Source organism: Mandrillus leucophaeus, unplaced genomic scaffold (genome assembly GCF_000951045.1).
Source record: "Mandrillus leucophaeus isolate KB7577 unplaced genomic scaffold, Mleu.le_1.0 Scaffold395, whole genome shotgun sequence".
Classification (NCBI taxonomy): domain Eukaryota; kingdom Metazoa; phylum Chordata; class Mammalia; order Primates; family Cercopithecidae; genus Mandrillus; species Mandrillus leucophaeus.
Window position 1 is genome coordinate 2,008,781 of NW_012104198.1, and position 27,135 is coordinate 2,035,915.

The 27,135-nt window shown below is 55.3% G+C and overlaps 3 protein-coding genes across 10 annotated transcripts in view; 2 read left to right on the forward strand and 1 right to left on the reverse strand.

Moving 5' to 3' along the window:
* Positions 1–6,342, forward strand: part of WDR45 (WD repeat domain 45) — a 35,856-nt gene extending 29,514 nt beyond the window's left edge. The window contains exons 1-11 of one of the 4 annotated variants that reach the window (XM_011991375.1): positions 861–1,025; positions 2,669–2,740; positions 2,870–2,944; positions 3,034–3,138; positions 4,031–4,136; positions 4,257–4,351; positions 4,835–4,914; positions 5,028–5,236; positions 5,316–5,417; positions 5,504–5,649; positions 5,873–6,342. In XM_011991375.1, coding sequence (XP_011846765.1) covers positions 2,686–2,740; positions 2,870–2,944; positions 3,034–3,138; positions 4,031–4,136; positions 4,257–4,351; positions 4,835–4,914; positions 5,028–5,236; positions 5,316–5,417; positions 5,504–5,649; positions 5,873–5,982 — 1,083 coding nt within the window. In that variant the 5' untranslated portion in view covers positions 861–1,025; positions 2,669–2,685 and the 3' untranslated portion in view covers positions 5,983–6,342. Of the gene's footprint in view, positions 1–860; positions 1,026–2,668; positions 2,741–2,869; positions 2,945–3,033; positions 3,139–4,027; positions 4,137–4,256; positions 4,352–4,834; positions 4,915–5,027; positions 5,237–5,315; positions 5,418–5,503; positions 5,650–5,872 lie in introns of those variants that run through there. The other 3 variants (XM_011991373.1, XM_011991374.1, XM_011991376.1) reach the window with 3 other exon arrangements.
* A 367-nt stretch (positions 6,343–6,709) lies between these two features.
* Positions 6,710–9,658, forward strand: PRAF2 (PRA1 domain family, member 2). The gene is made up of 3 exons (XM_011991377.1): positions 6,710–6,972; positions 8,164–8,381; positions 8,808–9,658. Exons 1-3 carry the CDS (start codon positions 6,794–6,796, stop codon positions 8,945–8,947), a joined length of 537 nt encoding a protein of 178 aa, XP_011846767.1. The 5' UTR covers positions 6,710–6,793; the 3' UTR covers positions 8,948–9,658.
* Positions 9,659–11,591: 1,933 nt separating this feature from the next.
* Positions 11,592–27,129, reverse strand: CCDC120 (coiled-coil domain containing 120). Of its 5 annotated transcripts, none has more exons than XM_011991378.1 (11): positions 21,904–21,997; positions 18,925–19,076; positions 18,704–18,794; positions 18,428–18,561; positions 17,001–17,141; positions 16,299–16,593; positions 15,865–15,927; positions 15,328–15,502; positions 15,111–15,209; positions 12,802–13,716; positions 11,592–12,350 (listed from the first exon to the last, which is right to left on the reverse strand). In XM_011991378.1, the coding sequence occupies exons 2-11, from the start codon at positions 18,991–18,993 to the stop codon at positions 12,236–12,238; spliced, it is 2,097 nt and encodes a 698-aa protein (XP_011846768.1). In that variant the 5' UTR covers positions 18,994–19,076; positions 21,904–21,997; the 3' UTR covers positions 11,592–12,235. The 5 variants fall into 5 exon arrangements, with proteins under 5 accessions (XP_011846768.1, XP_011846770.1, XP_011846769.1 ...); XM_011991380.1 differs by having other exon boundaries at positions 18,740–18,794; positions 18,912–19,076; positions 21,904–21,984; XM_011991379.1 differs by having other exon boundaries at positions 18,740–18,794; positions 18,912–19,076; positions 21,940–21,972.
* Between the last annotated feature and the right edge of the window lie 6 nt (positions 27,130–27,135).

A 27,135-nucleotide genomic window follows, 5' to 3' on the forward strand; every position in this document is an offset into this window, starting at 1 on the left:
TTAACCCAAAGTATTAATACCTTTTACCATCAAAAAACTATTTTGTATTTTGTAAAAATAAAAGCAGAGTCCGGGCGTGGTGGCTCAAGCCTGTAATCCCAGCACTTTGGGAGGCCGAGGCGGGTGGATCACCTGAGGTCAGGAGTTCGAGACCAGCCTGACCAATACGGTGAAACCCCGTCTCTACTAAAAATACAAAAATTAGCTGGGCGTGGTGGCGCATGCCTGCAATCCCAGCTACTCCGGAGGCTGAGGCAGGATAACCGTTTGAACCCGGGAGGCGGAGGTTGCAATGAGCCGAGAACCCGAGTCTGTCTCAGAAAACAAAACTAAACAAAACACAAAAGACAAAACTCGGAGCTGGCGGGGGCCGGGGCAGGGGGTGGGGAGAAAGAAAGCGAAATCTGTTCCTTGGCTTCCCGGAGCCAAGGTTTCACCACTTTCGAGGTCTCCAGGTCCGCAGCCGCCTGTAGCCCCCGGCACCGCCCCTTTGGAAGCTTGGGAGGACTGTGTGTTGCGAACGGGGGCGGATACTCTCGGTCGCCGCGGAGGTCCACATCTTGTTCGCAGGGAAGGTTTACTCCCCCATCGTGGGTGACCGAGGGACTGAGGGCTCGGCCGGTTTCGCTCTGCTGGGGGCAAGGCACGCTCTCTCTCCCCACCCTTCCCGGTTCCCTCAGACAGTCTCGGCCTTGAGGAACACCCTTCGCCTCCGGTCCCGCAGCCGACCTTCCTCCGCTCCCCACGCCCTCCCCGGAGGACCCCGCTGTCACTCGCGATGCTCCGAAGACCCGGGAACTGGGCGAGGAAGGCGGTGGCCGCCTTTTTCCAGCTGGGGTGAGTCATTTCCTGCGACAGGCTCCCTCCCCCGGAAGTAGGGCCCGATGTAAACACCCGAGCCGGGCTCCAAGGCCCGGGAGGTCAGAAAACCGGGCCGCGGGCGGCACCGACAGCTGGGGCCCGGGTCAGGGACACGCGGAGGTCAGGCCGGTGAAGGCGGCAGGAAGCTGGAGCACGATCCCAGGGTTGGTTGGGGTCTGGGGGAGGCTGGGAGTCTTTCGAGTAGGGGTCTAAGGCAGAGGTCTTGAGTGGGTGCTGGCGTTGGAAGGAGCATGCGGCTGGTCTTGGGAGAGGGGCGAGGCATCCCGGACACAGTTTGGGGTGGTGCGGGCATTTGGAATGGAGGTGCAAAAAAGGGGTCTTGAAAGTTGGAGCTGTCCAGAGAATAACTCTAAGGCAGAGCTGTCCAAAGAAAGAGCATGAGGCATTCCAGTGGAGGGTGTAACTGATTAAGATTTGGGCTCTTGGAGGATGGGGAGGGAGCGTGTCTGGCCAGAGGTCTTGGGGAGTTGAGGGTTTGAAGGGAAGTTGGGGGGCTCTATGGCAGTAATCTTAGTAGGGGACTGTGCAGGCATCTTAGGGGTTGAGGTTCTCCTAGGTAGGAGTTTTGGGTGGTTTGTTTTGGGCAAGCGTCTTAGAGGGTAAGGGTGCCCTGAGGCAGGGTCTTGGATAGGGGTCTAGAAGGGAATCTTAGGAGGATGGGTGGGGTTCCTGGGGTTGGGTCCAGGCCAGGTTATGTTGTAGTCAAGGACAGCAGAACACAAGGAAGATGATGTCCTGGGGTGGAAAATTTAGAGTGCTAGGGGGAATCCTAGGGTAGAGTCCCCAGGGCATAAGCCAATCTAGGGAAGTGTCTAGGCTGGCCCTGATGGGTAGTTACCAAGGCATGAGAAGGGGTCATCCCAAGGTAGGCATCCTGAAGGGGTTTGGGGAAGCTGGTGAGGGGGAAAGGTGAGAGAGGACTCTGGGGTGGTCGAATAGGTTGGGGTAGAGTTAGAAGGGTAGGAGCAGAGGAGTTCCTGGGGATGGCAGACCAAGCATAGCAGTCTCAGGGCCAAGTCAGGGAGGTACAAGTGGATCTCCTAGCCCACTTTTGTCTATTTATTGACAGAGTCTGGTGCTAGGTCAGGTGTGAAGATGAGAAATGGGTTGGGAGTGGTTCCAGGCCATGTCTGGCATTGGGATCAAGATTGGCTGGGGGTGGGGAAGATATCACAGGGGCACCCCCTATCACATTACTTCCTGACAAGTCAGTGAGGACCAGCATGTAAAAAGGAGGTGTGGGGTCCACGTCAGTGTGGGCCTGGAGCTTGCCAAACCTGAAAGAGGGAGGGTTCCTGGCCATGCTGTTTGGGATCTTGGGAGCTTAGAGCAGAGACCCTGAGACTCTCTCTGTTTTTATCTTCTTTTTTTTCCCCCCAGACGGAGTCTCACTCTGTCACCCAGGCTGGAATGCAATAACTCGATTTCGGCTCACTGCAACCTCTGCCTCCTGGGTTCAAGTGATTCTCCTGCCTCAGCCTCCTGAGTAGCTGGGATTATAGGTGTGCCCCACTACACCTGGGTAATTTTTTATTTTTACTAGAGACGGGATTTCACCATGTTGGCCAGGCTGATCTAACTCCTGACCTCAGGTGATCCACCCACCTCGGCCTCCCAAAGTGCTGGGATTACAGGCATGAGCCACCACACCCAGCCTGTTTTTATCTTTTTTGCAGTCAGTCCAGAGTCAGTAGTTAGCAGAGTGGGAGGAGGAGGAAATCAGGTGAGGCAGAACTTGGAGGGGAGACTCCAGGACTCTTCTCATCTTTATCCCATTTGTATCCAGGGGAACAATCCTGGACCATGACTCAACAGCCACTTCGAGGAGTGACCAGCCTGCGTTTCAACCAAGACCAAAGTGAGAGAGGCTTGGGCCTGTACCCTTGTGGGAGGGAGCAAGGGAAAGAGGGGTCAGAAGTGGGCCATGGGCCCCCAGCTTCCTACCTGGGCATTCTTTAAGGCAGTCTGGATTCCTTCCATCCCCCAGGCTGCTTTTGTTGCGCCATGGAGACAGGTGTGCGCATCTACAACGTGGAGCCCTTGATGGAGAAGGGGCATCTGGGTGAGCTGTTGGCAGGGCAGGGGCAATGGGCAGAAGAGCTGGGCTGGGCATTGGTTCCTACCTCCACTGACACCCTGGTCCCTGTCCAGACCACGAGCAAGTGGGCAGCATGGGCTTGGTGGAGATGCTGCACCGCTCCAACCTTCTGGCCTTGGTGGGCGGTGGTAGTAGCCCTAAGTTCTCAGAGATCTCAGGTAAGTGCCCTCATCCTGCCCTTTGGCCCAGATTTCTCGGATTCCTGGCCTCCCACAGGCACCCCAAGGTACTGGCAGATGAAGATGTCAGAGTACTTCAGAGTCACACAGTGAGGAGGCCTACAGCTTGGAAGTCATGGATCTTATAGCTTGAGAAGCTTGGTGCTTTGTTTTCATTTTTAAAATGCTGATTGAGTGCCTCCTGTGTGCCATGCCCTAGAGCACTTACTGTGAGCCTGGGACTGCCCTAAGCACTTTACATATATTAACTCATTTAATCCTCACAGTAACTCTATGGGGTAGGAAGGATCGTTATCCCCATTTTTACCAATGAGGAAACTGAGGCCCAGTGCAGTTAAGTTGACTCATCCAAGGTCACACAAGCAATAGGTTTTAAAATCTTGGAGCCGTCTTCCCAATACCCACTTGGCTTGAGCCTCAAGTGCCATCTTGCTTTAAGGATTTTTCTTGCTGATCCCCTCTGGACAGGGCAGGAGTCACCCTAGGTGAGTCACAGAGCCCTAGGATTCCTCACAGAAATCTCCAGGGTGCATGGACTAGGACCCTGGAGGCAGAAATAGTTACCCAGGGGAAGTTACAGGTCTGAGTGTGAGTCCCTGTTTGGTTGCTGATGGGCTTTGAGGTCCTTGGCCAGCACTCAACCACTTTGAACCTCAGTTTCCTCATCTGTAGATGAGTGTAATAGTCTAGAACACTCCTCTCAGGGATCATGTCCACAAGTGCTCGTACTGTGCGAGGATCTCACTGGGTGTTTATTGAAAGGCTAAGTAAGTAGGTTGAGGTCCCTGGGAAGCAGGGGTGGATCCTGTGTCACCAGGGCTGCCCCTTACCCTAAACCTTGGCCCCGACAACCCACCCACCTGCCCAGCAGTGCTGATCTGGGACGATGCCCGGGAGGGCAAGGACTCCAAGGAGAAGCTGGTGCTGGAGTTCACCTTCACCAAGCCAGTGCTTTCTGTGCGCATGCGCCATGACAAGTGAGCCTGAGGAGGACTGGGGTGGGAGGTAGGAAGTCCCCACAGCAAGTGAGAGGGATAGTCCTCCCTGGGCATCCCGCCGCCCCCTCACGGCCATCCTGTGTTGTGTGATACCCACAGGATCGTGATCGTGCTGAAGAACCGCATCTATGTGTACTCCTTCCCTGACAATCCCCGAAAGCTGTTTGAGTTTGATACCCGGGACAACCCCAAGGGTGAGAGGGCTCAGATACACAGGTGTAAGGACATGAAACAGTGGATGGGACAGAGGGGCAGAGATGAGGAAAGAAAGGAAGGGGCACACACACACAGAGAAATGGGGAAAGAGGCAGGGAGATGCTCACACTCACAGCCTCTCCATCTTTCCAGCCCTCAGCCAGTTCTCCCCACCTCTGGCCCTGCCCCACCCCTGGGTGCCCCAGTGACAGAGCAGAAACACCTCATGAGGACATGGGTGGGTGTGTCAGGGATCCCTGAGCCTCCTGGGGCTGTTATAGCAGCTTACTAGATTCCACAGCTGCAGAGCAAGGAATGGAATCTGCCTAGCTGGCAGGGCATGCAGCTGAGGTGAGCCCCCTCAGGGTTCTTTGGGTTAAGCTTATCATGAAGGGTTGAAGTCTGGTCCTCATCCAGCTCTGTCCATTCTGAGATGCTGCCTCCTCTTCAGCCGCCCACCCACCCTCATCTTCACACCCTAGGGCTCTGTGACCTCTGCCCCAGCCTGGAGAAGCAACTGTTAGTGTTCCCGGGACACAAGTGTGGGAGTCTGCAACTTGTGGTGAGCCGTCCAGTGGACAAGGGTGGGAAGGTTGGTGGACTGGCTTTCCTTGTGGACTCTTGGCCCCTTCCCTCCATACCACCTCAACCTCAGACTCCTCCCTCCTACCCCAGGACCTGGCGAGCACAAAGCCTGGCACCTCGTCTGCTCCATTCACCATCAATGCACATCAGAGTGACATAGCCTGTGTGTCTCTAAACCAGCCAGGCACTGTGGTGGCCTCAGCCTCCCAGAAGGGTACCCTTATCCGCCTCTTTGACACACAATCCAAGGAGAAACTGGTGGAGCTGCGCCGAGGCACTGACCCTGCCACTCTCTACTGGTGAGCACAGGGTATGCATGGTGGGCTGGTGACCCCATACCACATGACATGTGGGCATCACTGCTGATCTGTCTTCTAGCATTAACTTCAGTCACGACTCCTCCTTCCTCTGCGCTTCCAGTGATAAGGGCACCGTCCATATCTTTGCTCTCAAGGATACTCGCCTCAACCGCCGCTCCGCGTGAGTACCCCCTCCCCACCCTACCGTGTCCCTCCCTGTCCCCCTGCCCGTTTACCATACCTGGGCTTAGCCAGTGCTGCCTGCAGGCTGGCTCGCGTGGGCAAGGTGGGGCCTATGATTGGGCAGTACGTGGACTCTCAGTGGAGCCTGGCGAGCTTCACTGTGCCTGCTGAATCAGCTTGCATCTGCGCCTTCGGTCGCAATACTTCCAAGAACGTCAACTCTGTCATTGGTGAGTGGTAACAGCCCCTTGGTTGGGGGTACTGCATGGGGCAGAGGCCTGTAGGTTGGACCTGAAAGAATTTTAGGGCCACGTGAGGCTCAGCTTCATCTTCAGTAAGGGGGACAGCACTGGGCAAAGGCCTGGAGGCAGACCCTAGGTCCTGAGATACCTGAGAGGATTGGAACCTGTGGCTGTGGCAGCCTCTGACCTTTTACCACTCCCCCTCCCCCAGCCATCTGCGTAGATGGGACCTTCCACAAATATGTCTTCACTCCTGATGGAAACTGCAACAGAGAGGCTTTCGACGTGTACCTTGACATCTGTGATGATGATGACTTTTAAGGACCCTGGGGGCTGTGCTAGGGACCTGCAGTGGCAGACTGCAGAGCTGAGTCTTGGCAGTGGGGCGTGCTTGGAAGCCACCAGCCAGCAAGCATTAATGGGGCCGGTGCCCACTTTCTACTCAGCAGAGCTATGTCTAAATAAAGAGCTCAATTCCCCCCAGCACTTCTTGATGACTGTGTGCCCCAAGGGCTAGGCCAGAGACCCAGGAAGGCAGCGACCCCTTGGGATCCCTAACTTGGAGGAAATTGCCAGGGACCCAGAGGGAGTGCCCTAATCCAACCTGGAGATTTTTTAAAAGCTTCCTAGTAAGAGATGATTTCCGATGTGATGAATACGAATAAAAGGCCCTTAATGGCATTTACGGCTTGACCTCAGGAGCGGGGCATGGAGTTTCCTGGAGAAATGTGACCCTTTTGGACGCTGACAGGAGGTGGAATCCAACTCAGATCCTTGTGACAGTCCCTCCTTTCTTATCTGTCTAGCTACTTTGTGCTTGAGCCGCTGGCACCGCCCGGAACAGCCCCTGCGGCGCCCCGCGCGGGGGTGGATAGCAGTTTTAAGGGTTGGGAGCGTCTAGCCCGGCGGCCAAGGCTTGATTTCCCGGCAGCCTTTGCTGCTTTTCTGAGCGGCGTATTAGTTGCTTTTCCGGTCACGTGCATCGCCGCCCCTGCGCAATCCACCTAGGAGGTTAGGAAAATAGCTGCCCAGCCCAGACTCCATTTCCCGGTGTGCCCCGCGGTGGCGAGGGGCGTAACGGTTGTTGTAGTCCGGCCCCCTCCTGGCTGGTCCAGCCACATTAACCGGCAGGATGTCGGAGGTACGGCTGCCACCGCTACGCGCCCTGGACGACTTTGTTCTGGGGTCGGCGCGTCTGGCGGCTCCGGATCCATGCGACCCGCAGCGATGGTGCCACCGCGTCATCAACAACCTCCTCTACTACCAAACCAACTACCTTCTCTGCTTCGGCATCGGCCTCGCTCTTGCCGGGTGAGGGAGAGAGGCGCCGGTTGGCCGGGGACGTCTGCAGAGCGTGGGGGGTAGACCCACAGGTCTTTGAGGACCAGGACAGGGAACCTGAGTGGGGATGCAAGGCCGGGAAGGGCGAAGTCAGTAGAGATGGACGGCCTGAGGGGCTTGGAAGGGAGACCTTGAAGGAGGTGGAGCCTGGTTATAAGGAGGGCCTCAGGGAGATGGAGCCTGGCTGATGAGGAGGGCCTGCGGGGGATGGGGGTCTAGAGGGAAGATCTGGGGAAGATGGAGACAAGTGTGGGACGGAAGGGGAAAGTGGGCTGGAAGGTGAACCGGAAAAAAAGGAGGGCCCGAAAGGGGGACGTGAGAGTACTTGAGGGATGTGGTGGGGGGGGTAATGTGAATGATGGGGCCAGATTGAGGCCGACCCTGGAGTACTTAGGGCAGAGACCGGGAAATAGACGGTAAAGTTGGAGGGTTTGGAAGGTGTACTTATTGGGGATCCGGTCTTGGAGGGGAGCCTAGCTATGACTGGAAGGCGCCAGGGGCAGGTACCTGTTGGGGAACTTGGGCCCAGGAGGACGATCCATGGTTGGAAAGCGTGAGACCAGAGAGGGATGGAGAATCTGGAGGAGGGACTTGAGCAGTGCTAGAAGTTCAGAGTGGGGCTGACAACCTAGAAGAGGTTCTAGCAATGATGGAGGGAGGAATCTATAGGGAAATGGGAGCCTGGAGGGGGCATTGGGAGGGGAGGAAGCCTGGAGGGGGCTCCTATAAGGACCCTAGGCCTGGGGAGAGGGTAATGTGTGGAGACAGGCCTGGAAGAGGGATTTGCAGGGGCTGGGGTTAAAGAGGGAGCTTGCGGGCAGGCTGATGAGGGGCCCTGTGTGGGTAGAGTCGGAAGGAAAGTCCAGAGAAGTGTTGGGAGCCCGGGGGTGTGGGGAGTCTTCTCTAGCTGGATGGGAGGGCCTGAAGTGGGGACTTGAGGAAGACAGGACAGTGGAATTGACAGGGAGGAAAGGAGGGGTCTACGGGGGTGAGTCGGGAGCCCTGGCAGATAGGCCTGCTGGAGACAGGGCTGGTGGGAGGATGTGCCGAGCTGGAGTGTCCGGAGACGGGATACCCTGGCTCTTGGGGCCCAGGGTGGGTGGTGGTCCCGGAGGCCGTCTCTCCGCCCGGCCGGCTAGCTTAGTTCCCTTGTACCCGCAGGTACGTGCGTCCGCTGCACACGCTTTTGAGCGCGCTGGTAGTGGCGGTGGCCCTCGGCATGCTGGTGTGGGCAGCTGAGACCCGCGCAGCTGTGCGCCGCTGCCGCCGCAGCCACCCTGCTGCCTGCCTGGCCGCAGTGCTTGCCGTCGGCCTCCTGGTTCTCTGGGTCGTGGGCGGCGCTTGCACCTTCCTGCTCAGCATCGCCGGGCCGGTGCTTCGTGAGTCTCCACTACCCCGAGATAGCCAGGAAAGCGGCCAGAACATGCTTAAGGCACCAGGCCAGCCCTGTCCCGGTCCCCGGGTTGAGAGGGGGCTGGGAAACCCGAGGGCCTGACCACGCCCCCGCTAAAAGCGCCTTCCCGGACTTCGTTCCCCCTTCTGGGAACACCCCTTTTATTATCGCCTTTCCCATCTCACTCCTGGTGTTAAGTGCCTTCCACTGGCCACGTCCCCGTTACCGGGCGCCTTCCCTGGCCGTGCCCACGTTGCCAAGCCAATTACTCGGCCACGCTTTCAGTATCTGAGGCGTCCTGGCCGCTCACCACTCGATTGGCCTGCCTGCGCGCCAGTTCCCTTCGGTGGGCCCCGGTTGGCTGCAGGCTGAGGTCTATTCCACTGACCACCCCTCTCGGTGCCGCCCACAGTGATCCTGGTGCACGCCTCGTTGCGCCTGCGCAACCTTAAGAACAAGATTGAGAACAAGATCGAGAGCATTGGTCTCAAGCGGACGCCAATGGGCCTGCTACTAGAGGCGCTGGGACAAGAGCAAGAGGCTGGATCCTAGGCCCCTAGGATCTGTACTCAGGACCTGGAGAATACCACCCCACCCCCAGCCCATAATTGGGACCCAGAGCCCTTTCCCAGCACTTAAAACAGGAGCCTAGAGCCCCCTGCCCAAACAAAACAGGACATCTATGACCACCCTACCCCCACGCCAGCCCCAAACTAAGATATCCCTCACACCCAGCCCCCATAACCTAGGGACAAGAGTCTTCCCCAGCCCTGAACCTAGAACCAAGAGCCACCTACATCCAGCCCCAACACTGGGGCTTCAGGCCACAGCATCCATGGCCAATTTCAAATTGTGAACCCAGAGACACTCCCATCCACCCTTCTCCATGCTCAGCCCCAAACTGGGGCCTGAGGCAAAGCACTCTCAAATCTTGAATCCTGGACCAAAGCTTTTCCAGACCCTACCCTACCTTCCAACCCAGGTCAAGACATTGCCAAATCTTGAACTCAAAACCCAAGTGTTCCATGCCCCTGTGTGGATGGAGTTGGGTATCCTGACTGTTGGACCCCTGGTCCCAGGTGATCCCGACCCTCACCAGTCCCACTTGCCTCCCTCCAGCTCTGCTTAGGGATTTTGCCCCTCACCCCAATGTTCCACACCATTGACGACCAAGGGGTGAGGTGGGGACAGGCCTCAGCAGGGAATGGGGCATATATGTTAGTGTTGCTGCAACAATAAAGCCTGTTGCATCTCTCACGCCAATTTGAGCCTCCTGGGTAAAGTTCTTATACATTTCAAAGGACAGAAGTAGCCTTCTACTTTTCAATTCTGCTAGACTTTTCCTGAATATGCAGGCTGAAGAGGTGATCTCTGAGGCCCTTCCTTGAAACTTACCTCTGGATCAGCATTAAAGCACAGGGAAGGACAGGTGTGGTGGCTCATGCCTGTAATTCCAACACTTTGGGAGGCTGAGACTAGAGGATCACTTGAGGCTAGGAGTTTGAGACCAGCCTGGGCAATATAGCAAGACTCTCTACAAAAAAATTAAAATTTAGCTGGGCATGGTGGTGTGCTTTTGTAGTCCCAGCTACTTGGGAGGCTGTGGCAGGAGGATGGCTGGAGCCTAAGAGGTAGAGGCTGCAGTGAGCTGATTGTGCCACTGCACTCCAACCTGGGCAACAGTGAGAACCTGTCTCAAAAAGCTGGGCATGGTAGCACTTTGGGAGGCTGAGGCAGGAAGACTGCTCAAGCCGAGGAGTCCGAGACTAACCTGGGCAACATAATGAGACCCCATCTCTACAATTTTTTTTTTTTTTTTTTTGAGACAGAGTCTTGCTCTGTCACCCTGGCTGGAGTGCAGTGGCGTGATCTCGGCTCACTGCAATCTCTGCCTCCTGGCTTCAAGTGATTCTCCTGCCTCAACCTCCCGAGTAGCTGGGATTATGGGCATGTGCCACCACGCCCAGCTGATTTTTTGTATTTTTAGTAGAGACGAGGTTTCACTGTGTTAGCCAGGATGATCTCAATCTCCTGACCTCGTGATCTGCCCGCCTTGGCCTCCCAAAGTGCTAGGATTACAGGCGTGAGCCACCGCGCCCAGCCTACTTTTTTTTTTTAATTAGTGGGTATGGTGTGGTGCACAACTGTAGTTTCAGCTATTCAGGCAGCTGAGGTGGGAAGATTGAGTCCGGGAGGTCAAGGCTGCAGTGAGCCGTTATTGCGCCACTACATTTCAGCCTGGGCAACACTGTGAGACATTGTCTCAAAAAAAAAAAAAAAATTAAAAACAATGCATAGGGAGGTTAAGGACAGAGTCTTTGTTATCATCATTTATATTACCAAGAGTTATTGTTTGAGGTTGGCTAGAAATCTGAGTGCAGACAAGCAAAGAAGTTGCCCCACATCACAAAGCAAGTAAAGTCAAAACATGACACTATCACAGGCTATTCCCAAGGTATGTTTTTTTCCTGTAAAAAATATATTATCTGGTCTTGACTAGAGGTGTGGGCCCTCAAGGTGAGGCAGATAGAGCAGCAGCAACACATGGGTTCAGTTTACACATTTATTATACAAATCCCCTTCCAGTGTGGATAATGTCTTGGGCCCAGATCCACTGGTATAAAAAGAAAAGTTTAACACCAGGAAAAGGGGGTAGGGGAACCCCCAGCTCCGAAAGTCACAGACAGGTATCATAGAAAACACAATTTGTGTGGGTTTGCTTAAAAAGTGGTGGATGGGGGCTGGGTGCAGTGGTTCACGGCTGTAATCCCAGTGCTTTGGGAGGCCAAGGTGGGCAGATCATGAGGTCAAGAGTTCAAGACCAACCTGGCCAATATGGTGAAACTTTGTCTCTACTAAGAATACAAAAATTAGCTGGGTGTGGTGGCGTGTGCCTGTAATCCCAGCTACTCAGGAGGGTGAGGCAGGAGAACCCAGGAGGCGGAGGTTGCAGCGAGCTGAGATTGTGCCACTGCACTCCAGCCTGGCGACAGAGCAAGACTCCGTCTCGAGGAAAAGAAAAAAAAAGCGGGGGGGTGGATGGAAGGAAAGCCAAGGAAGGTGTGAGTGGTGAGTGGCCCGTGGCCCGCAGCCTGTAGCCAGACCTCACCTGAGGATTTTACTGGCATCTACCGGTGCCAGGTCTGGTAGATGCCAGGTTCAACCCCCATAGGATCCCAGGACACGGCACACCTGATGGCTCTGCCCTTTGCCCCTCCTGTGGGGCCTCCTGACTGGGGGTGGTCAGGGCAGAGGCCATGGGCACAGACAGGGTTGGACTCCTTCAGGCATCCCACCCAGACTGCAGTCCTTCCAAGCGTGGGCAGAGAGCCCAATGCCCCAACAACTGCCCTGGCGATGCGTGGCAGGGATTTCTGTTCACACCAGAGTCTCCTGGCTGCCCTAAATGGCCCTGAGACCCGATATGGTCCATTTTATGGAGGGGGTTACTGAATGGAACCCGGTTGGGCATGGGAACAGGAATGAACCCAACCAGATGAGATCAAGTTTCCCTTTTATAAAACGTCTAGTGTTGGAGGAAGACAGTGAATACCTAAGTCACAACTGTAAACATAAATGGATGAAGGGGCTTGGGGTCCCCATGACATTATCCTCTCTCTTTTAAGCTGGCTGAGGGCCCCCAGTCCCCAGCACAGTGTGAGAGAAGAAGCAGGGTGTCAGACACCTTCCTGGGCCTACAGGGAGCCAGGGGCCTTGGAAGATTAGGTTGGCGCACTGCACTCAGGACAGAGCAACCACACCCCAGGGCCCAGCGAGGTCAGCTATGTGCTCCCCAGATTGGAATCGTGCCCAAGCCAACAAGGGACATATCAGAAGGGGTCAGACCAGTGTCCCCGGGGTCTGGGTGTCAGAACTGGAGGACTGCTCCCCCTCTAGCGTCAGGTCACTTAAACGAGCGCTCAGCTCCGGGGGATACAGGAAGTCCGCGTAGTATCTTTAGAAGGGGTAGCAGGAATCCGGAGGACAGGGCGGGGAAGACAAGAAGAGGAAAAGACAGACAAGACACATAAAAAGAAAGGAAAAGAGGCTCGTTAAAGAGGTGGAGGCAGGCACAGGACAGCACTTTCAGGCTCCAGGGCATGGAGAAACAAGGAAGAAAACGGCAAGGGGCATGAGATGTCCCTTCCTCCCAGCACCCTGGCTTCAAGGCTCATCTTCAGCCTATAACTTGATAAAGAATTGCTGCTACCAGTGCCCAAGATCCCCTCCACCAGGACCCCATGGACTAATGCAGGTCATGTGCAGTAGTGACCCTGTGCCATCACGGCAGCTAGTTTCCTCATGGTCCAATTCATTAGCTATCATGACTAGCCACTCCCTGGCCTGGATATCTTCGCCATCTGCCTTAAGAGACCCCTACCCATCAGTAAAAGCACCCCCCATACCTGCCAGAGACAGGGGGCGCCGTGAAACTCCTCGAGTGTGGGAGTGGCGCTTGGCTGGGGGCCCCGTACAGCGCCTGGCCCACCTCATAGCAGCGGGCATGGAGGAAGGGTGGGTGTGGCGGGCCCACGGAAGGGAGCACAGGCCGGCGCTGGGGCCCCGCGGCCAGTCCCGAGTTCCGGATGTACCAGTCCCGCAGCCCCTCCAGAGCCAGGTTCTTGTGGCCACTGCGTTCACCAGCCGAGGGGATACGGGTGGGTGGGGGCATCCACAGCAGAGGGTTTGGATGCACCTCAGGACCCTCGGCAACCTCTGGGGGCAGGCCACAGGGCTTGGTGCGGGTGGCACGGGTGTGGGGGTCCTTGGTGCGGAGGAGGGGGCTGTTGCTGTCAGTTGCATACACAGGTGGTGGGCCGGGGAGCATGGTGAGGAGCCCATCCCGGCGGGAGAGGGGTCCTGGGACCTCAGCGGCAGGCAGCAGCTCCCCCCAGCCTGCTCCACCACCACTGCGGGGCAGACCCCGGTCCAAGGAATAGTCCAAGAGGAAGTCCCCACACACAGGTGGGAGCCGGGGGGCACCTCGGGAGGCAGGGGCAGCTGAGCTAGGCCGGGCGGCCCGGGGAGGGTCTGGGGGGCCTGCTGTGCGGGAGGAGAAGGCAGAGGTTGGTTGGGGGCGCTCATACAGCACCTCACTGCTCTTGCAGACTGGGGGGCCAGAGGCAGAGGGAGCCAGAGGGGTGGGCGGGGAGCCAGCTCCCCCACCAGCAGCCCGGTCCACCAGCAGGGCCTCAGAGCTATTGCTGCGGCGGGTGCGAGCTACGAAGAGGGAGGCGCGATCGGAGGCAGGGTCCGCCCGGGGGAAGCCCATCTGGGAGTCCTGGCTGCCGGACCACTGACGAGAATGAAGGCCTTCAGGTCTGAAGTGAGAGGCGAGGGTCATGGGAATAGGGTAAGAAAAATCAGGCAGAAGGCGTGCAGTGCCCTCCCTACCCCACCCCTTTCTGAGCCTTCACTTTCACATCTCCAAATGGGCCCAGGGTTGGAAGCTGTGTGTATAAAGGTGGCAGGTAGTGACATGTGAAGGGCGGCTGAGGTTCTGTCCTAGGCTAGGGGGTCGGGGGTAGAAATGCGTGGGGGAGGCCTGGCACTGTTAGCTCCAAGAGAGGTGTAAATCTGTGTAGGGACTCAGAGGAAAGGCTAGCAGAGTAGGTGCCGGGCAGGGGGCTCTTCCTAATCCAGCTGACCCCTCCCCATGCTAAGGCCCTTCTCACGGCTCCCACGGCCTCCAGGATTGAGTCCTAGGCCTTAGGGCCCACACGTAAAACCCTGCCTGAATTCTCTATCCAACCATATGTATGAACCACCCAAAGCTACCATCCCAACAGCCACCATTCACAGAATGCAAGCCCCATAAGGGCGGGGACTTGGTTTTGTTCAGAGCCTGGGGAAAGTAGGCACTCTGTTTAAGAAGCAGAAGAGGACAATGGTTAAAAGCATGGACTCGAGAGTAAAACTTGCCTGGGCTCAAACTCCAGGACTTCAGTTTACTAACAAGTTACTTAACCTTTCTGTGCCTCATTTGCCTCATCTATAAAATGGGAATAACAATAGCACCCACCTCACAGGGATCTCATTATGATTGAATGAGTTGGTGCCACTAATTCCTAGCAGGTGGCAGGCACTCAGTATATGTTAACCAGAACTTATTATGTCCATATTTTTCAAAGGCAGATACTATCATTTCCATTTCACAAATGAGGAGACTGATTCAGAAAAAGAGAATGGCTTGTCCAAAATGCACAGAAAAGCCCATACTCAAAACTTTGATGCTTCTGCCCCATATCCCTACCCCATTATCCACCGAGATGCCTGCTCATTTTTAACTCCCAGCCTCCCATGTCCCACATCTTTTGTTTTTATGTTTTGAGACGGAGTTTTGCTCTTTTCGCCCAGGCTGGAGTGCAATGGCACAATCTTGATCTCAGCTCACTGCAACCTCTGCCTCCCAGGTTCAAGCGATTCTCCTGCCTCAGCCTCCCAAGTAGCTGAGATTACAGATATGCCCCACCATACCCAGCTAATTTTTGTATTTTTAGTAGAGATGGGGTTTCACCATGTTGGTCAGGCTGGTCTTGAACCCCTGACCTCAAGTAACCCGCCCACCTCGGCCTCCCAAAGTGCTGGGATTACAAGCATGAGCCACCGCGCCCAGCGATCCCACACCTTTTGATAATGCCGTCCTCAAGCTTCCAGTGAGAACTAATGGTTCCCTCCCCTCTGATCCTCCAGGCCACCCTCAGATTCCCCTTACTTGCAGAGCTGGGGGCCAGCGCCCCGGGTGAGGACTGGGGTGGCAGGCACACTTCGCCCCTCAAAACTGGAGGCACTCCTGGGCAGCGAGCGTGTGGGGCTAGACAGAGACAGGCAGGCCTAGGTTAGAGGCTGTACCCACCAGCAGACCCTCTGCCAGCCCAGGCTTACTATCCCATTCCCAGCTCCTGCGGAGGGGAGGAGGGGCTCATTCTCACCTGGTGGGGCTGGCCACAGAGTTCCGTCGGCTCTTCAGATCCCCGTAAAGATCTGATGGGGGTGGTTTCCATGGGGTTCGCCGCTCAGGGCTCCCCCCGGATACTGCCCGCAGCTGGTCCCAAGCCTTGGGTGGTGAGGGGCGCTCGGCCAGAGAGAAACAGCCATGGGGCTCCTCTGAGTGGAAGAGAGCAAGTGGGATAGAATTCAATGAGGGGGGCCCAGAGGGGGCAGGACAGGCTCGTGGGCAAGGCCATGGGGAGGGGCAAAGTGCTGGGACAGGTTAAGCAGACTGAGGAGGAGCTAAGGCTGACGAGTAGGTTCTGGGGCTGTGGGGCTGGGGGTTGGGGTGGGGTGAGGCTAAGAAGATGGGGGACCTACAGGAAGATAGAGCATGTCTAAGGAGAAGCTGAAGCAGCACAGGAGGGGCTGGGCATCAAAGGATGGGCTGATCATGCAGGATGTGGTCGGATGAATAAAGGGGATGGGCTGAGGGGACATAGGAGTCGGGGGCAGGTTTGGGGGACAGGAGTCCTCACCGTTGTCATGGCTGGCCCCAGACTCTGAGAGGGAGCTGCTCTCTGAGTGCAGAACTACGTCCTCTATAGGTGAGAGGGGGAGAAGTGGGCCTCTCACTCCCAGGCCTGGGTGCCGCCCCCTTACACCACTGGGTGGGCACCTCTACTTGGGCCACCTTCTGGCCAGTTTCCGCCTCATCCTGTTCCCTTCCCAAGAATCTGCTTTTACCAGAGCCCAAGACCACCCCAGCTTGGTTCCTGACTGTCCCGGCAGATATTCATCAGTCTCCCACAGTTTGTCCTTTCTGGTAAGCCAGTTTGTCACAACTCTTCTCACGGGTTTGGCCACTTGAGTTGTGCCTACCTCCCGGTTTTCACTGGCCACTCAGCCATCCCAGCCCTACCACGTTCATTTGCCAGTGTCCACTCTCCCACCCTCACCAGGGGATGCTCACCTTGGCTGAGCTGAGTGAGGCGCATGCCCAGGCAGACTCCCTGGGCGGTGATCACTGACCCCGTGGACAGTGGCAGTGGCTGGGGCAGCGGGAGCACTGGGAGGCCAAGGCGGGCCCGGACATCCCCGAGCTGCTCCTCTAGCTCGTGCAGCCTCCTCAGTGCGTCTGCCTGGACCTGGCGACGGCGACGGCGCTGCTCGGTGCTCAGATCAGGGGCCAGGGCCAGGCGACGGGCAGCTGCCGCGATCTGCTGCTGCACTGACACCTCACGCTCCAGGGCCTCAAGAGCCAGCTCCTGTCGGGCCCACCCAAATGTTGGAAATGGCCAGGAACAGGGACCTGGCGGGGCCAAACCCACTAGAGGCTGGCCTGTACTTCCTGCAGCCTATTCAGGCCTATTCACCTACAGGTGGAGCTTATTCACCTGGGGGAGGGGGCGGGTCAGGGCCTCTCGGTGAAGGGCTGGGTCGATTCATCTTCCTGAGGGTGGGAGGCCTGTCCTGACAGTTAGGGACCAGCATCCTCCCTCATTGCAGGAACCTACCTCCAGAAGCCCTTTTCCTTCTCAGTTTAGCCTTTCCCTCACCTGGCCACAAGCTCCCTCACCTGGCCACAAGCCCCCTCCCCACACCTTCCTCCTGGCTACTCCTCTGTACCTGTCCCCTCTCCCCACCCTCTTGCTCTCCACACCCATCTGCTCACCTCAGCAGGGCACAAGGAGTGGTGTGCTTGGTTGGGGTGCGGTGGAGGGTAGGCACGGGCTGTGGGGGGCCGCCGGCGGACCAACTGGGGCCGTTCACCAGGCTCTAGTGGGCACTCAGGGGGCAGCTGGCCAGTCAGCTCCTGGTGGGAGGCAGGGGTCAGAGACTACCAAGGGTTAGTTGGAAGGATGGGGTGAAGCATTAATGATCCCAGAAGCCACAGAAGTCCTACCAGGAGCCTGGCCCGGCTCAGCACCCACGCATGATACTCCCCTCCCAGTATCTCCACCAGGCAGGTGTGCCCAAACTTCAGTGGCCCAAACCCCTGGGGTGGTGGGCATGGGAGGCAGGGAAACCTGCTTTGGAATCCAGAATTGTTTTGTTTTTATAAAGGGGACACTATTGAGATCCTAAGTATTACATAACTCCCTTCAGGGGCTGTGGCTGCATGGTCTGAGCTATAGTATTATTTCTGGCACACTGTGGGCATTCACAGTAAGAGGGGTAAACTGAAACTACAGATCACCCTGTGCCAGTTCAGGTCAGACTGTGCTGCCAAATTTTGGACAGAACCTGTTTTCTGAAGTTTGTTGGATTTGAAATAGTCAACAGTGGGCCTGTATTACCATATTTCTTTTTTCTTTTTTTTTTTTTTTTTTTTTGAGGTGGAGTTTCACTCTTGTTGCCCAGGCTGGCTGGAGTGCAATGGTGCAATCTCGGCTCATCACAACCTCCACCTCCCGGGTTTAAGCAATTCTCCTGCCTCAGTGCCTCCCAAGTAGCTGGGATCACAGGCGTGAGCCACTACGCCCAGATAATTTTGCTTTTTTTTTTTGAGACAGTCTTGCTCTGTCGCCCAGGCTGGAGTGCAGTGGCGTGATCTCAGCTCACTGCAAGCTCCACCTCCCAGGTTCAAGCCATTCTCCTGCCTCAGCCCCCCAAGTAGCTGGGACTACAGGTGCCCACTACCACACCCAGCTAATTTTTTGAATTTTTAGTAGAGACGGGGTTTCACCGTGTTAGCCAAGATGGTCTCAATCTCCTGACTTCGTAATCTGCCCGCCTTGGCCTCCCAAAGTGCTGGGATTACAGGCGTGAGCCACTGTGCCCACACTAATTTTGCATTTTTAGTAGACACAGGGTTTCTCCATATTGGTCAGGCTGGTCTCGAACTCCTGACCTCAGGTGATCCACCTGCCTCAGCCTCCCAAAGTGCTGGGATTACAGGCGTGAGCCACAGCACCCAGTCTCATATTTCATTCATTCTAACATATCTAAGCTGAGCTTTGAGGAGAAAGTGGGTGACAGGGAATCTACAGCCAAGACAAGTGATTGAGGAATTGCCACCCAAGTCTGTCTACCTAGGGCCCCCAGCTTCTCACCTCCTCCCAACCTCCCTGCCTGATAACCCTAGGGCCAGGCCCTCACCGCCTCCTGGAGACACACTTTGCGGAGCTCCTGAAGTTTCAGGTTCAGGGCCTCCTGCAGGGTCCGCTGCCGGTCAAGCAGCCCCCGCAGACGCTCTGACTTCACCTGGGGGGCAGCCTCTCCGAACAGGGCAGCTGGACACAGAGGGAGCAAAGATCAGTGGGACAGCCAGGGCATTCTGGAGCAGCTGTGGAGCAAGGGACTGACTCTTCCCAAGCAAGCAGGTGGTGATTTAGAGCAGGGGAGAGGGCAGCAGGAGGGGAAGGAGCCACCGACCTGGGGCATTGAAGGTAGGAGAGCTGATCAGCTGACCTTTGACTTCCATCTTGGTGCTGTAGAGAGGCCGTGGCTGACAGCTGGACAAAGTCTGGCAGTGACACACAGAAGCCATTAAGGAAGCACGTCCCATGATACCCCAACCCCCAGCCCTTCCCAGCTTCCCATGCCGCAGCGGGGAATAAGGGGTAACCTGGGCCCCACGTGCCTGCTTGACCTGCCCTTTCAGAATCCGTGTGGATGTCTGGACCCACTTGGCCCTGGTACCTTGGCCCTGGTTCCCTTCGCATTGAGTGGGAGCACAGCAAGTGGGGAGCTGGGCGGACTTACAATGCCTCCTCAGAGGCCCATGGGTCACAGCCACGAGTCTTGCCTGGGGAAGGAGAATTAATGGGACAGATTCAACCAACTATAACAACAATGGACATGCAGTCAACACCTGGGTGCCTGCAACAGTTACCTATGATGCCACACTAAATCTTCAGAGCCACCCGGAAAGATTCGTATTCCCATTTTAGAAATGAGGATAGGCAGGCACAGAGGTGAAATAACTGGCCCACAGCCACAGACATAACCCAGGCCCACCCCTCTGGTCCTACACTCTCACTCATGAGAACCGCTCTAACTCCACCAACTTCCTCATAAGCTCCCTGGTCCCTCAGGCCTCAGGGTCTTTGCCCAGGCTGTGGCTGCTGCCTGAAGTGCTTTCTTCAACCTCTCACCACCCCAGCCCCTGCATCACACTTATCATTCTAGAGCTTAAATATCACTTCCACAGTTATATCCTCTCATAAACGGTTGTCCAACAAGAGATTGTGCCTCCTGGAACATCGACGAGGACAGGAAACATTATCTGTCCCATTTTCATCAGCATCACCAGCACCCTGAACACGGCTGTACACAGAAGTGCTCAATGAATGGATGCCAGCTGAATGAGTAACAGACGGAGTAAACGAATGAGGCGGCAGTGGAGCCAGGGTTCAAGCGCAGATCTGTGGGTCTGTGCTTGTCCCAACTCCATTCTGTAGCTCTAGTGCAGCAAAGAGAATGTTCACTTGACCCAGGGTCCCTCCAACTCCTCCCCCCATGACAGCCTGTCCTGAGCCTAGCGTAGGGAAGTCCTCCTGCTGGGATTTGTGAGAAGCAAAGTCCACAGCTGCAAATAACGAACCACCTGCCTCCTGCCTCCTTCTCTGCCCGATGGCTCGGCTGACCATGGAGCCTGCCTTGGCTGGCCACCCCTCCTCTGGAGTTTGCTCCCTCCCTTCCACATCATGCTCAGTCCCCAGCAGGGCAGCCGAGTCATATCACCTCCCACCACCTGGCCTAACCTAGGTGGCAGGTGACTGAGAGGGCTTTATGGGGCCACAGAGTTCCCATTATCACCTACCTTGAAGTCGGTAGCTTGTCATGACATGTTAGCCTGGTGTGAGGAAGACCCAGCCAACCAAGGAGGCATGGGTTCAAGCCCCTTCCCCATCTGTATATTGTGGGGTGAGGTCAAGCTGATTATAAAGTGTCATGTTTCTCTGCAGTCCTCCTACCTGACTCATAGGGCATGTACCCCTCTCCTGAGGCAGTGGTGCCCTGCCTTCAACAGCAGGGGTGGGGATCAGTCCCTAAAGCCTTTTGACAAACCCAGGCCCCGGCAGAGGCATTCACATCCCCACTCATCTAAGGTCTGACATTTCCCAGCATGGCAGGGGTTCCTCGACATCCCAGCTCACTGGGGCTCCAACTTTCCCAGCCCCCATTTAGGCCCAAGGAACTCCACCCCCACAGGAACCCAACTCTGTCCATGGTTCCCCTTGCCAGCATTGGTCCCAATCCCATGCTGGGCTGCTTCAATTCTCTCTTTTTTTTTTTTTTTTTTGGAGACGGGTTCTGGCTCTGTTGCTTAGGCTGGAGTGCAGTGGCAAGATCTTGGCTCACTGCAGCCTCCACTTCCCAGGTTCAAGCAATTCTCCCACTTCAGCCTCCAGAGTAGCTGGGATTACAGGTGTACGCCACCATGCCTGGCTAATTTTGTATTTTTAGTAGAAACGGGGTTTCACCATGTTGGCCAGGCTGGTCTCAAACTCCTGACCTCAGGTGATCCACCCACCTCAGCCTCCCAAAGTGCTGGGATTACAGGCGTGAGGCACTGCACCCAGCCAATCCTTTCTTCTCTAGTTTCTCAGAGCGTCCTAGAAGTCCAGACAGGGTCCACACAGGAACCCCAACTCCTCCCTGTCAGCCCGACCTCGGGGGACATAGTTAGAGCATGAGTCATGGGGTCACTGGGCAGGCTAGACACAGTCAACGCCCCACACCCCCACACCCAGTTCCTAAGCCTCTGCCTCCGCTCACCTGCCCTCTGCATACTTGCCTTGGGGCCTCGTCCCCACCTAGATGGTGAGAAAGGGATCCCAGCAAACCCCTCCCCAGGACACCCCCACACCAACCCCAGGTCTCCCCGCACCAGTGACCCCATGGCCCCCATCCTATCCCAGGGATGAGCTGCATCAGGAGAGCAGCAGAGGGCACCCCCCCACATCCAGAGGCGGGCCCGGCAGGTTTTTCAGGTCTGCCATTCTGACACCACAGCTGAGAAAGAAATTCCTGGCTGTAATGACTGTTTACAACCAAGATACCTCACCTGGGTGGCACCCCAACACTTGGGGGGGCATTTCCACATCCTGCCACTATTAGAGCAAATACAAACTCTCAATGTCTGGGCCATTCCCCTCCCCAGAGCCCTCGCTTCCTCCACTGTAGTGAACAAATCAGGCGTAGGCAGGCAGGTGCCCGAGTAATGGTTTCTTAGTAGCCCAGTCTGGTCTTTCTTGGGGAGCTGGGCCCTGGGTTGGGGGAGGACAGAGGCTACTCCTGGGGGAGGAAAGGAAGCAGGGATAGGGTGGAGAAGGGGGGACTCATACTTCTCTTTTCCCCGATTCCTCCTCATCCATTTCCGGCCAGGAATCAGCTCGGTGCCAGGAAAGGAAATTGGTGTTTTGGGCTTTGCCCCTGTCCTCAGGCCCTCCATTCTCACTGCCCCCACACACCGCCCCCCCCGTCCCCCGCCACCGTGCCCTGCATTGTTGGTGTGCCTCTTCCACAGACCTGGCTCTCTACCGAAGGGAACTTCAGTACACACTGCCCCAGCTCCCCAATGCCCTCATCCCCCTCGAACCCTGGGCCCACTGCTCCCAGGTGCTCACCAATGCCAGAGAGTGCTGTGGGGTAGCCTCAGATACCTCAAAAATAGTTGTCTCGACCAGGCCCTGGCTCCGGCTGGTAGTGGCAGTGAGCAGCAGTGGCAGATGCCTTGGCCACCTCCCACTAGGTAATGGCCCAGCCTACCTGGCCAGGAACTAGGCCGGCCCACACCTTTTAACCCTTGCCTGTCTGCCACCAGGACTAGGGTCACCCCTGGGGGCAGTTTCAGGGCCAGGTCCACTCAGGGTGCCCAGCATGTCTAAGACAGCCTGGGCCAGGCAGGGTAGCTGGTGCCTGTAATCTCAGCACTTTGGGAGGATCGCTTGAAGCCAAGAGTTCAAGGCCAGACTATGCAACATGGTGAGACCCCCCCATCTCTACAAAAAAATTTTAAAAAACTGGCCAGGCATGGAGGCATGTGCCTCCTCACCCCGTACACTTAGCAGAAAACTGGGAAGAAGGGCTGAGAGTGGTGGGAGTAGCAGCTGCCTCTCCTACTGCCCAAATTCCCAGAGGATTAGACGCTGCCCACCCAAGGGACACCTTGGATCTGGGCCATAGAGGTGTAAAGTACATGGGAGGCTTCGGGTGTAAACTGGGTTTTTGTCTCTTGGCAATAAGCATCACATTCTGAGGCCCCTACCCTTTCCTCCCAGGGCAAGGCAGTGGTAGGCGGCCTTGGGGCAATTCCCACCCTCACTGGGGAATAGTTTCCCAAGTTGGGAACAGAGGAAGTCAACCTTTCTAAGGAGAGGCCAGGTCTCAAGATCCTTCTGTGGCTCCAGAAGAAATAATCTCAATAAATCAAGTACAACTTACGCCCTACAAAACACTTATGGGTTTTGACCCTTCTTGGTTCCTACAAATGTAGGAGGATGGCACAGACCCAGCCTCCTCACAGCCATTGTATAGATGCAGAAGCTGAGGCTTGGAAAGGTGAAGAGGCCCAATTCAGATCACAGTGGCAGAAGAGCAGGTGAAATCAGAATTTTCAGGGACTGGGTCCTGGCTGGGAGGCAGACAGAGGCTACTCCTGCTAGTGGGGAAGAGAAGTAGGGAAGGGGGCTCATGCTTCTTCACATCCATGCTGGGTCTCTCTTCTTCGGAGAGTTAGGCTTCATGCCAGAGAAGGAAATGAGAGCTTTGAGTCCCTACGATGTACTGTTCCTGCCTCCCCTCACCCAGCCCACCACCACCACCACCACCACCACCACCACCACCTGGGCTCTGGGCCAGTCTCGGCACACAGCACACATCCTTTGCTCCCTTCAGGACCATCTGCTCTGTGACCTCAGGGCCCAAGCCCCACCCAGCCCCCTGCAGCAGCCCACACCATGGCCTGAAGTGAGGAAAGCTGCAGATGGGCCAAGCCTAGAGAGGAGCTCACTCTGAATCAGCAATGCCCCGGACTCACACTATTAAGGCCTCCCGCTATCCCTGCCCACCTTTCTTCCTGGGTGTGAGATTTTCAGCATGGAACACAAAGGCCCCTTTCATGGCCCTCCCCCCTTCACTGCCTGGGGCTGGTGGAGGCGGGCAGTGGTAAGGTGGGCATTGAGTGTCTGTGGGGAGTGTCCTCTCGGCCACAGCCTCTCCCACCTCTTGTGGGCCACCAAGGATGTTGGGAAGCGGGACAATAATAAAATCAGAGCCAAGAGGGATGAGAATCTGGCTGGCAATGTAGATTGAGTCTTAAAGCTTAGGTCTCCTCATCTGTAAAATGGGTAAAAGGCGGTTACAGAGACAATGGAGGCCAAGTAACTTTGAAAGGCATTTCAAAGTGCAAGGAAACACACCATGTCATTAACGACTGTTACTAACAACAATTAATACACTCACACAGAGGTGGGCTGTTGTGGGGGTAACTGGGGGAGAGCAGGTAACCGGACCTCCTGGGCCAGGCAGACAAATGGGGCAGAGTCACTAGCACACATCATTGCCCTGGTCCATGACTTTTAACAGCCTCGAAGACGACCCAACCTCTAAGCCCCATCCCAGCTCGGTCCTGGGCCTCACGTGACCCTGGTATCACTAGTAAATGGTGAGTCTGGGATTCAACCCAGTTCTGCCACTTACTGGCTGTGTGACTGCTTGAACAAGTCACTTAACCTCTCTGTGCCTCTCTGTCAATTGGGAATGATGATAACAGTATGTACCTCACGAGGCTATTGTGAGCATTAAATCAGTTAATACATTTAAAGCTTGTGCAGAACAGTGCCTGGGAAGAGCTCTGTTTATGTTGGCTGTCACACTTACAAGTATTCTTCCCCACAGGAAGTCAGGAATCAAGTAGATACATTCAGATACATTTTTTCCAGACAGAGCTAGTGTCCTTCAGTCTCACTTGATACATTTGAAACAGTTGTTTTTCCTCAGATAACTTGTCTGAACTCTTGCTATCCAAAATCAGAGACTAAATGTATTCAAACGCAATTTTTTTTTTTTTTGAGACGGAGTCTCGCCCTGTCACCCAGGCTGGAGTGTAATGGCATGATCTCGGCTCACTGCAACCTCCATCTCCCGGGTTCAAGCAGTTCCCTGCTTTAGCCTCGCGTGTAGCTGGGATTACAGGAGCCTGCCACCACACCCGGCTAATTTTTGTATTTTTAGTAGAGGTGGGGTTTCACCATCTTGGCCAGGCTAGGCTTGAACTCCTGACCTTGTGATCCACCAGCCTCAGCCTCCCAAAGTGCTGGGATTACAGGCGTGAGCCACTGCCCCCAGCCTCAGATCCATTTTTGAGACAGAACTAGTATCCCTCAGCTTCCAAATCCTACTTGCTAACTAGACACGGTACCCTTCCTGCTCACCAAATGAGACATATTTGAAACAGAGCTGTTTTCCCTCATGATTCAACCTGTCCTTTCTCAACATAAAAAATGCAGGAACCAAATACATTCAGAGAAACTGTCTGAACTCTCACCATACAAATGCAGGAACTGAATGGATTTAGAAACATTTTTGAGATATGACTGGTATCCCTCATTCTTGAACTTTCGTTACTCTCCAGGCAAAATGCAGGAACCTTTACATAACAGGATATCCTCACTATCCCAACTCTTGTCCCTGGAGCTCAGGAAAGTTCATAGATTTGGATATATTTTTGAGTTAAAGTCATTATTCTTCATTATCTCAATTTTCCCCACTCACTATGTAAGATGTGAAAACAAAATACCTTCAGATAACTTGGTAGGTTTCACTGTCTGAACTTCGGGCGCTCTCCCTCTCAGAATTCAGGTACCAAATAGATTGGGACAGTGAGGAATGCTTGTGTTGTTATCAATAGGTTTGGATAGATATTCAGGATAAATAAGATAGGTCTGGCATCTTGTTATTCAAACTCACTAGTCTCTGTGAGAAATGCAGGAACGAAACCTAATTGAGTAACACATTACCCTCTAGCCATCCAAGTTCTCCCCATCATCCTCAGAATCAAGGAGATTCGGACAATGAGGGGAACCCTGCATTATTGTTGTTACTGTTACTACCGGACAGGCCTGATTCTTACATCCAGTGACTGCCTGGCCTTCTCTCCCACAGACAAGCCCCACAGAGGTGGGGTGGACTTAGCACCAAGATTTTTATTGCTTACTGCTGAGAGAAGGAGGATGAATCCTTGACCCCATCCCTCCTCTATACCAAGTCCTGAAGCCTTGGCCTAGAATAGACTTCTTCTCTTTCAGGCCAGGAAAACAGGGATCATGCACCCAGAATCAAGACCAGGGAATAGGGGTAACATGGCCTAGAAGATTCATACATACCCCAGCATCCCCCATCTCTTCATATTTTCTCAACTCTTCCCCACAACGTGAGGCAGTCCCCAACACAGCAAGGCTGGAAACATGACCCAGACCTCTCAGACTCCCAGAGAGTCACTGAATAATTTAGGGTATTCTTTCACACTTGCAGAGGGCAGCAGCGTAGAACAGTGGCATGCCCTCCTGGGGCAGGAAGAGAAATGTAAGCTCTATGTGAGATCACTAGGGTGGGGGTAGGGGAGATCACACACAAAAACCCCCATCAGCCACGCAGGGTGCATAGGGCTGCTTGCTCTTGCTAAGAGAAGCATTTGGGACGTACTTCAGAGGTCCTGGTAACAGCAGAATCTTCAAGTTCCGGGCACAGTATAATGGGACCCCTGTCCTGGGCTCAGAAGGGATGGCAAGTGTATACTAGGAAAGAAGAAGATCTGAACAGGGTGGAGGGGCATGGTAAGGGGGAGAACAGCCTGGGGCTGGGATGGGAAGGGACAGAACAAGAAGGAGCGTAGGGGACAAGATAGAACCAGAGTTATTGCAGGATGGAGGTCAAGAGGCAGGATGGGGAATGAGCCAGGACACTGGCCAGGGGATGGGATAAGGTAGGGTTCAGGACAAGGGTCAGAGAAAAAGTACAAGAAAGAGACAAAACAGCAGGGCAGACATGACTAGGAAAGGCTAAGCCAGTGGTCAAATGAGGGGACAGGGAAAAGGGCAGGTTCAGGACGGAGGTCAGGAACAGGAAAAGACCAGGACACAATGAGGATAGGAATGAGTATGGTGATAGAAAAGAGGGAAAAACAGGACAGAGTCAGGGGCAGGGACAAGGCAGGAGACGGGGGTATTTAAAGGTGGTGAGCCAGGATGCAGATCACGAGTATATAGGAGAGGATATCATATAGGGTGCAGAGAAAGGACAGAAGTTAGAGGGCAGGAATCAGGACAGAACTAGACCAGATTGGGGTTAGGGGGACAGGACATGACTGGTAGAGGTTCAGAGACTGGATAAGAGTTTAGGGAACAGACAAGTCAAGCGTCAGGACAGAAACCGGGGTCAGTGTTGGGCATTAGGATAGGGCAAGATGTTTCAGAGATGAGACGGGGTCGGGCAAAGATCAGGATCAGGTCAAAGATCCCCAGGACAGAACTGAATGCGGTCTAGGGTCAGGACTGGATTTAGGGGGAACAAAACAGGGGTTGAGGATCATACCAGGCCAGAATATGGTTAGGTCAGGGCTCTGACGGAAGGTACTGAGGCCAAGGCCAACAGGGGTTGAGGTTTAAAAAAGATGTAGTCAGGTCGGAAGGGGTCAGGGCTGAGGCCACGGGGTCAGAGGTCGCGGGTGCGCGCGCAGGTACGCCCCGTCGGCGTTTCCAGGCCTTCACCCCACCCTGTCCCCTCCCTTCCTCCGCAGGCGGGGCTGGTTACTCACCAAGGGTCCCAGCGCAGCGGTAGGCGGGGTCGGTGTCGGCCGG

Bases quoted from the DNA above. Each gene is read 5' to 3' on its own strand.
- PRAF2 (XM_011991377.1), top strand. From the start codon at position 6,794: ATGTCGGAGGTACGGCTGCCACCGCTACGCGCCCTGGACGACTTTGTT. The intron at 6,973-8,163 runs GTGAGGGAGAGA...TTGTACCCGCAG, and splicing joins ATCGGCCTCGCTCTTGCCGG to GTACGTGCGTCCGCTGCACA. The intron at 8,382-8,807 runs GTGAGTCTCCAC...TGCCGCCCACAG, and splicing joins CATCGCCGGGCCGGTGCTTC to TGATCCTGGTGCACGCCTCG.
- CCDC120 (XM_011991378.1), bottom strand. From the start codon at position 18,993: ATGCGAAGGGAACCAGGGCCAAGGTACCAGGGCCAAGTGGGTCCAGAC. The intron at 17,142-18,427 runs GTGAGGGCCTGG...GCCTCCCACCAG, and splicing joins AAGTGTGTCTCCAGGAGGCG to GAGCTGACTGGCCAGCTGCC. The intron at 15,210-15,327 runs GTGAGAATGAGC...GTCTCTGTCTAG, and splicing joins TCTGTGGCCAGCCCCACCAG to CCCCACACGCTCGCTGCCCA.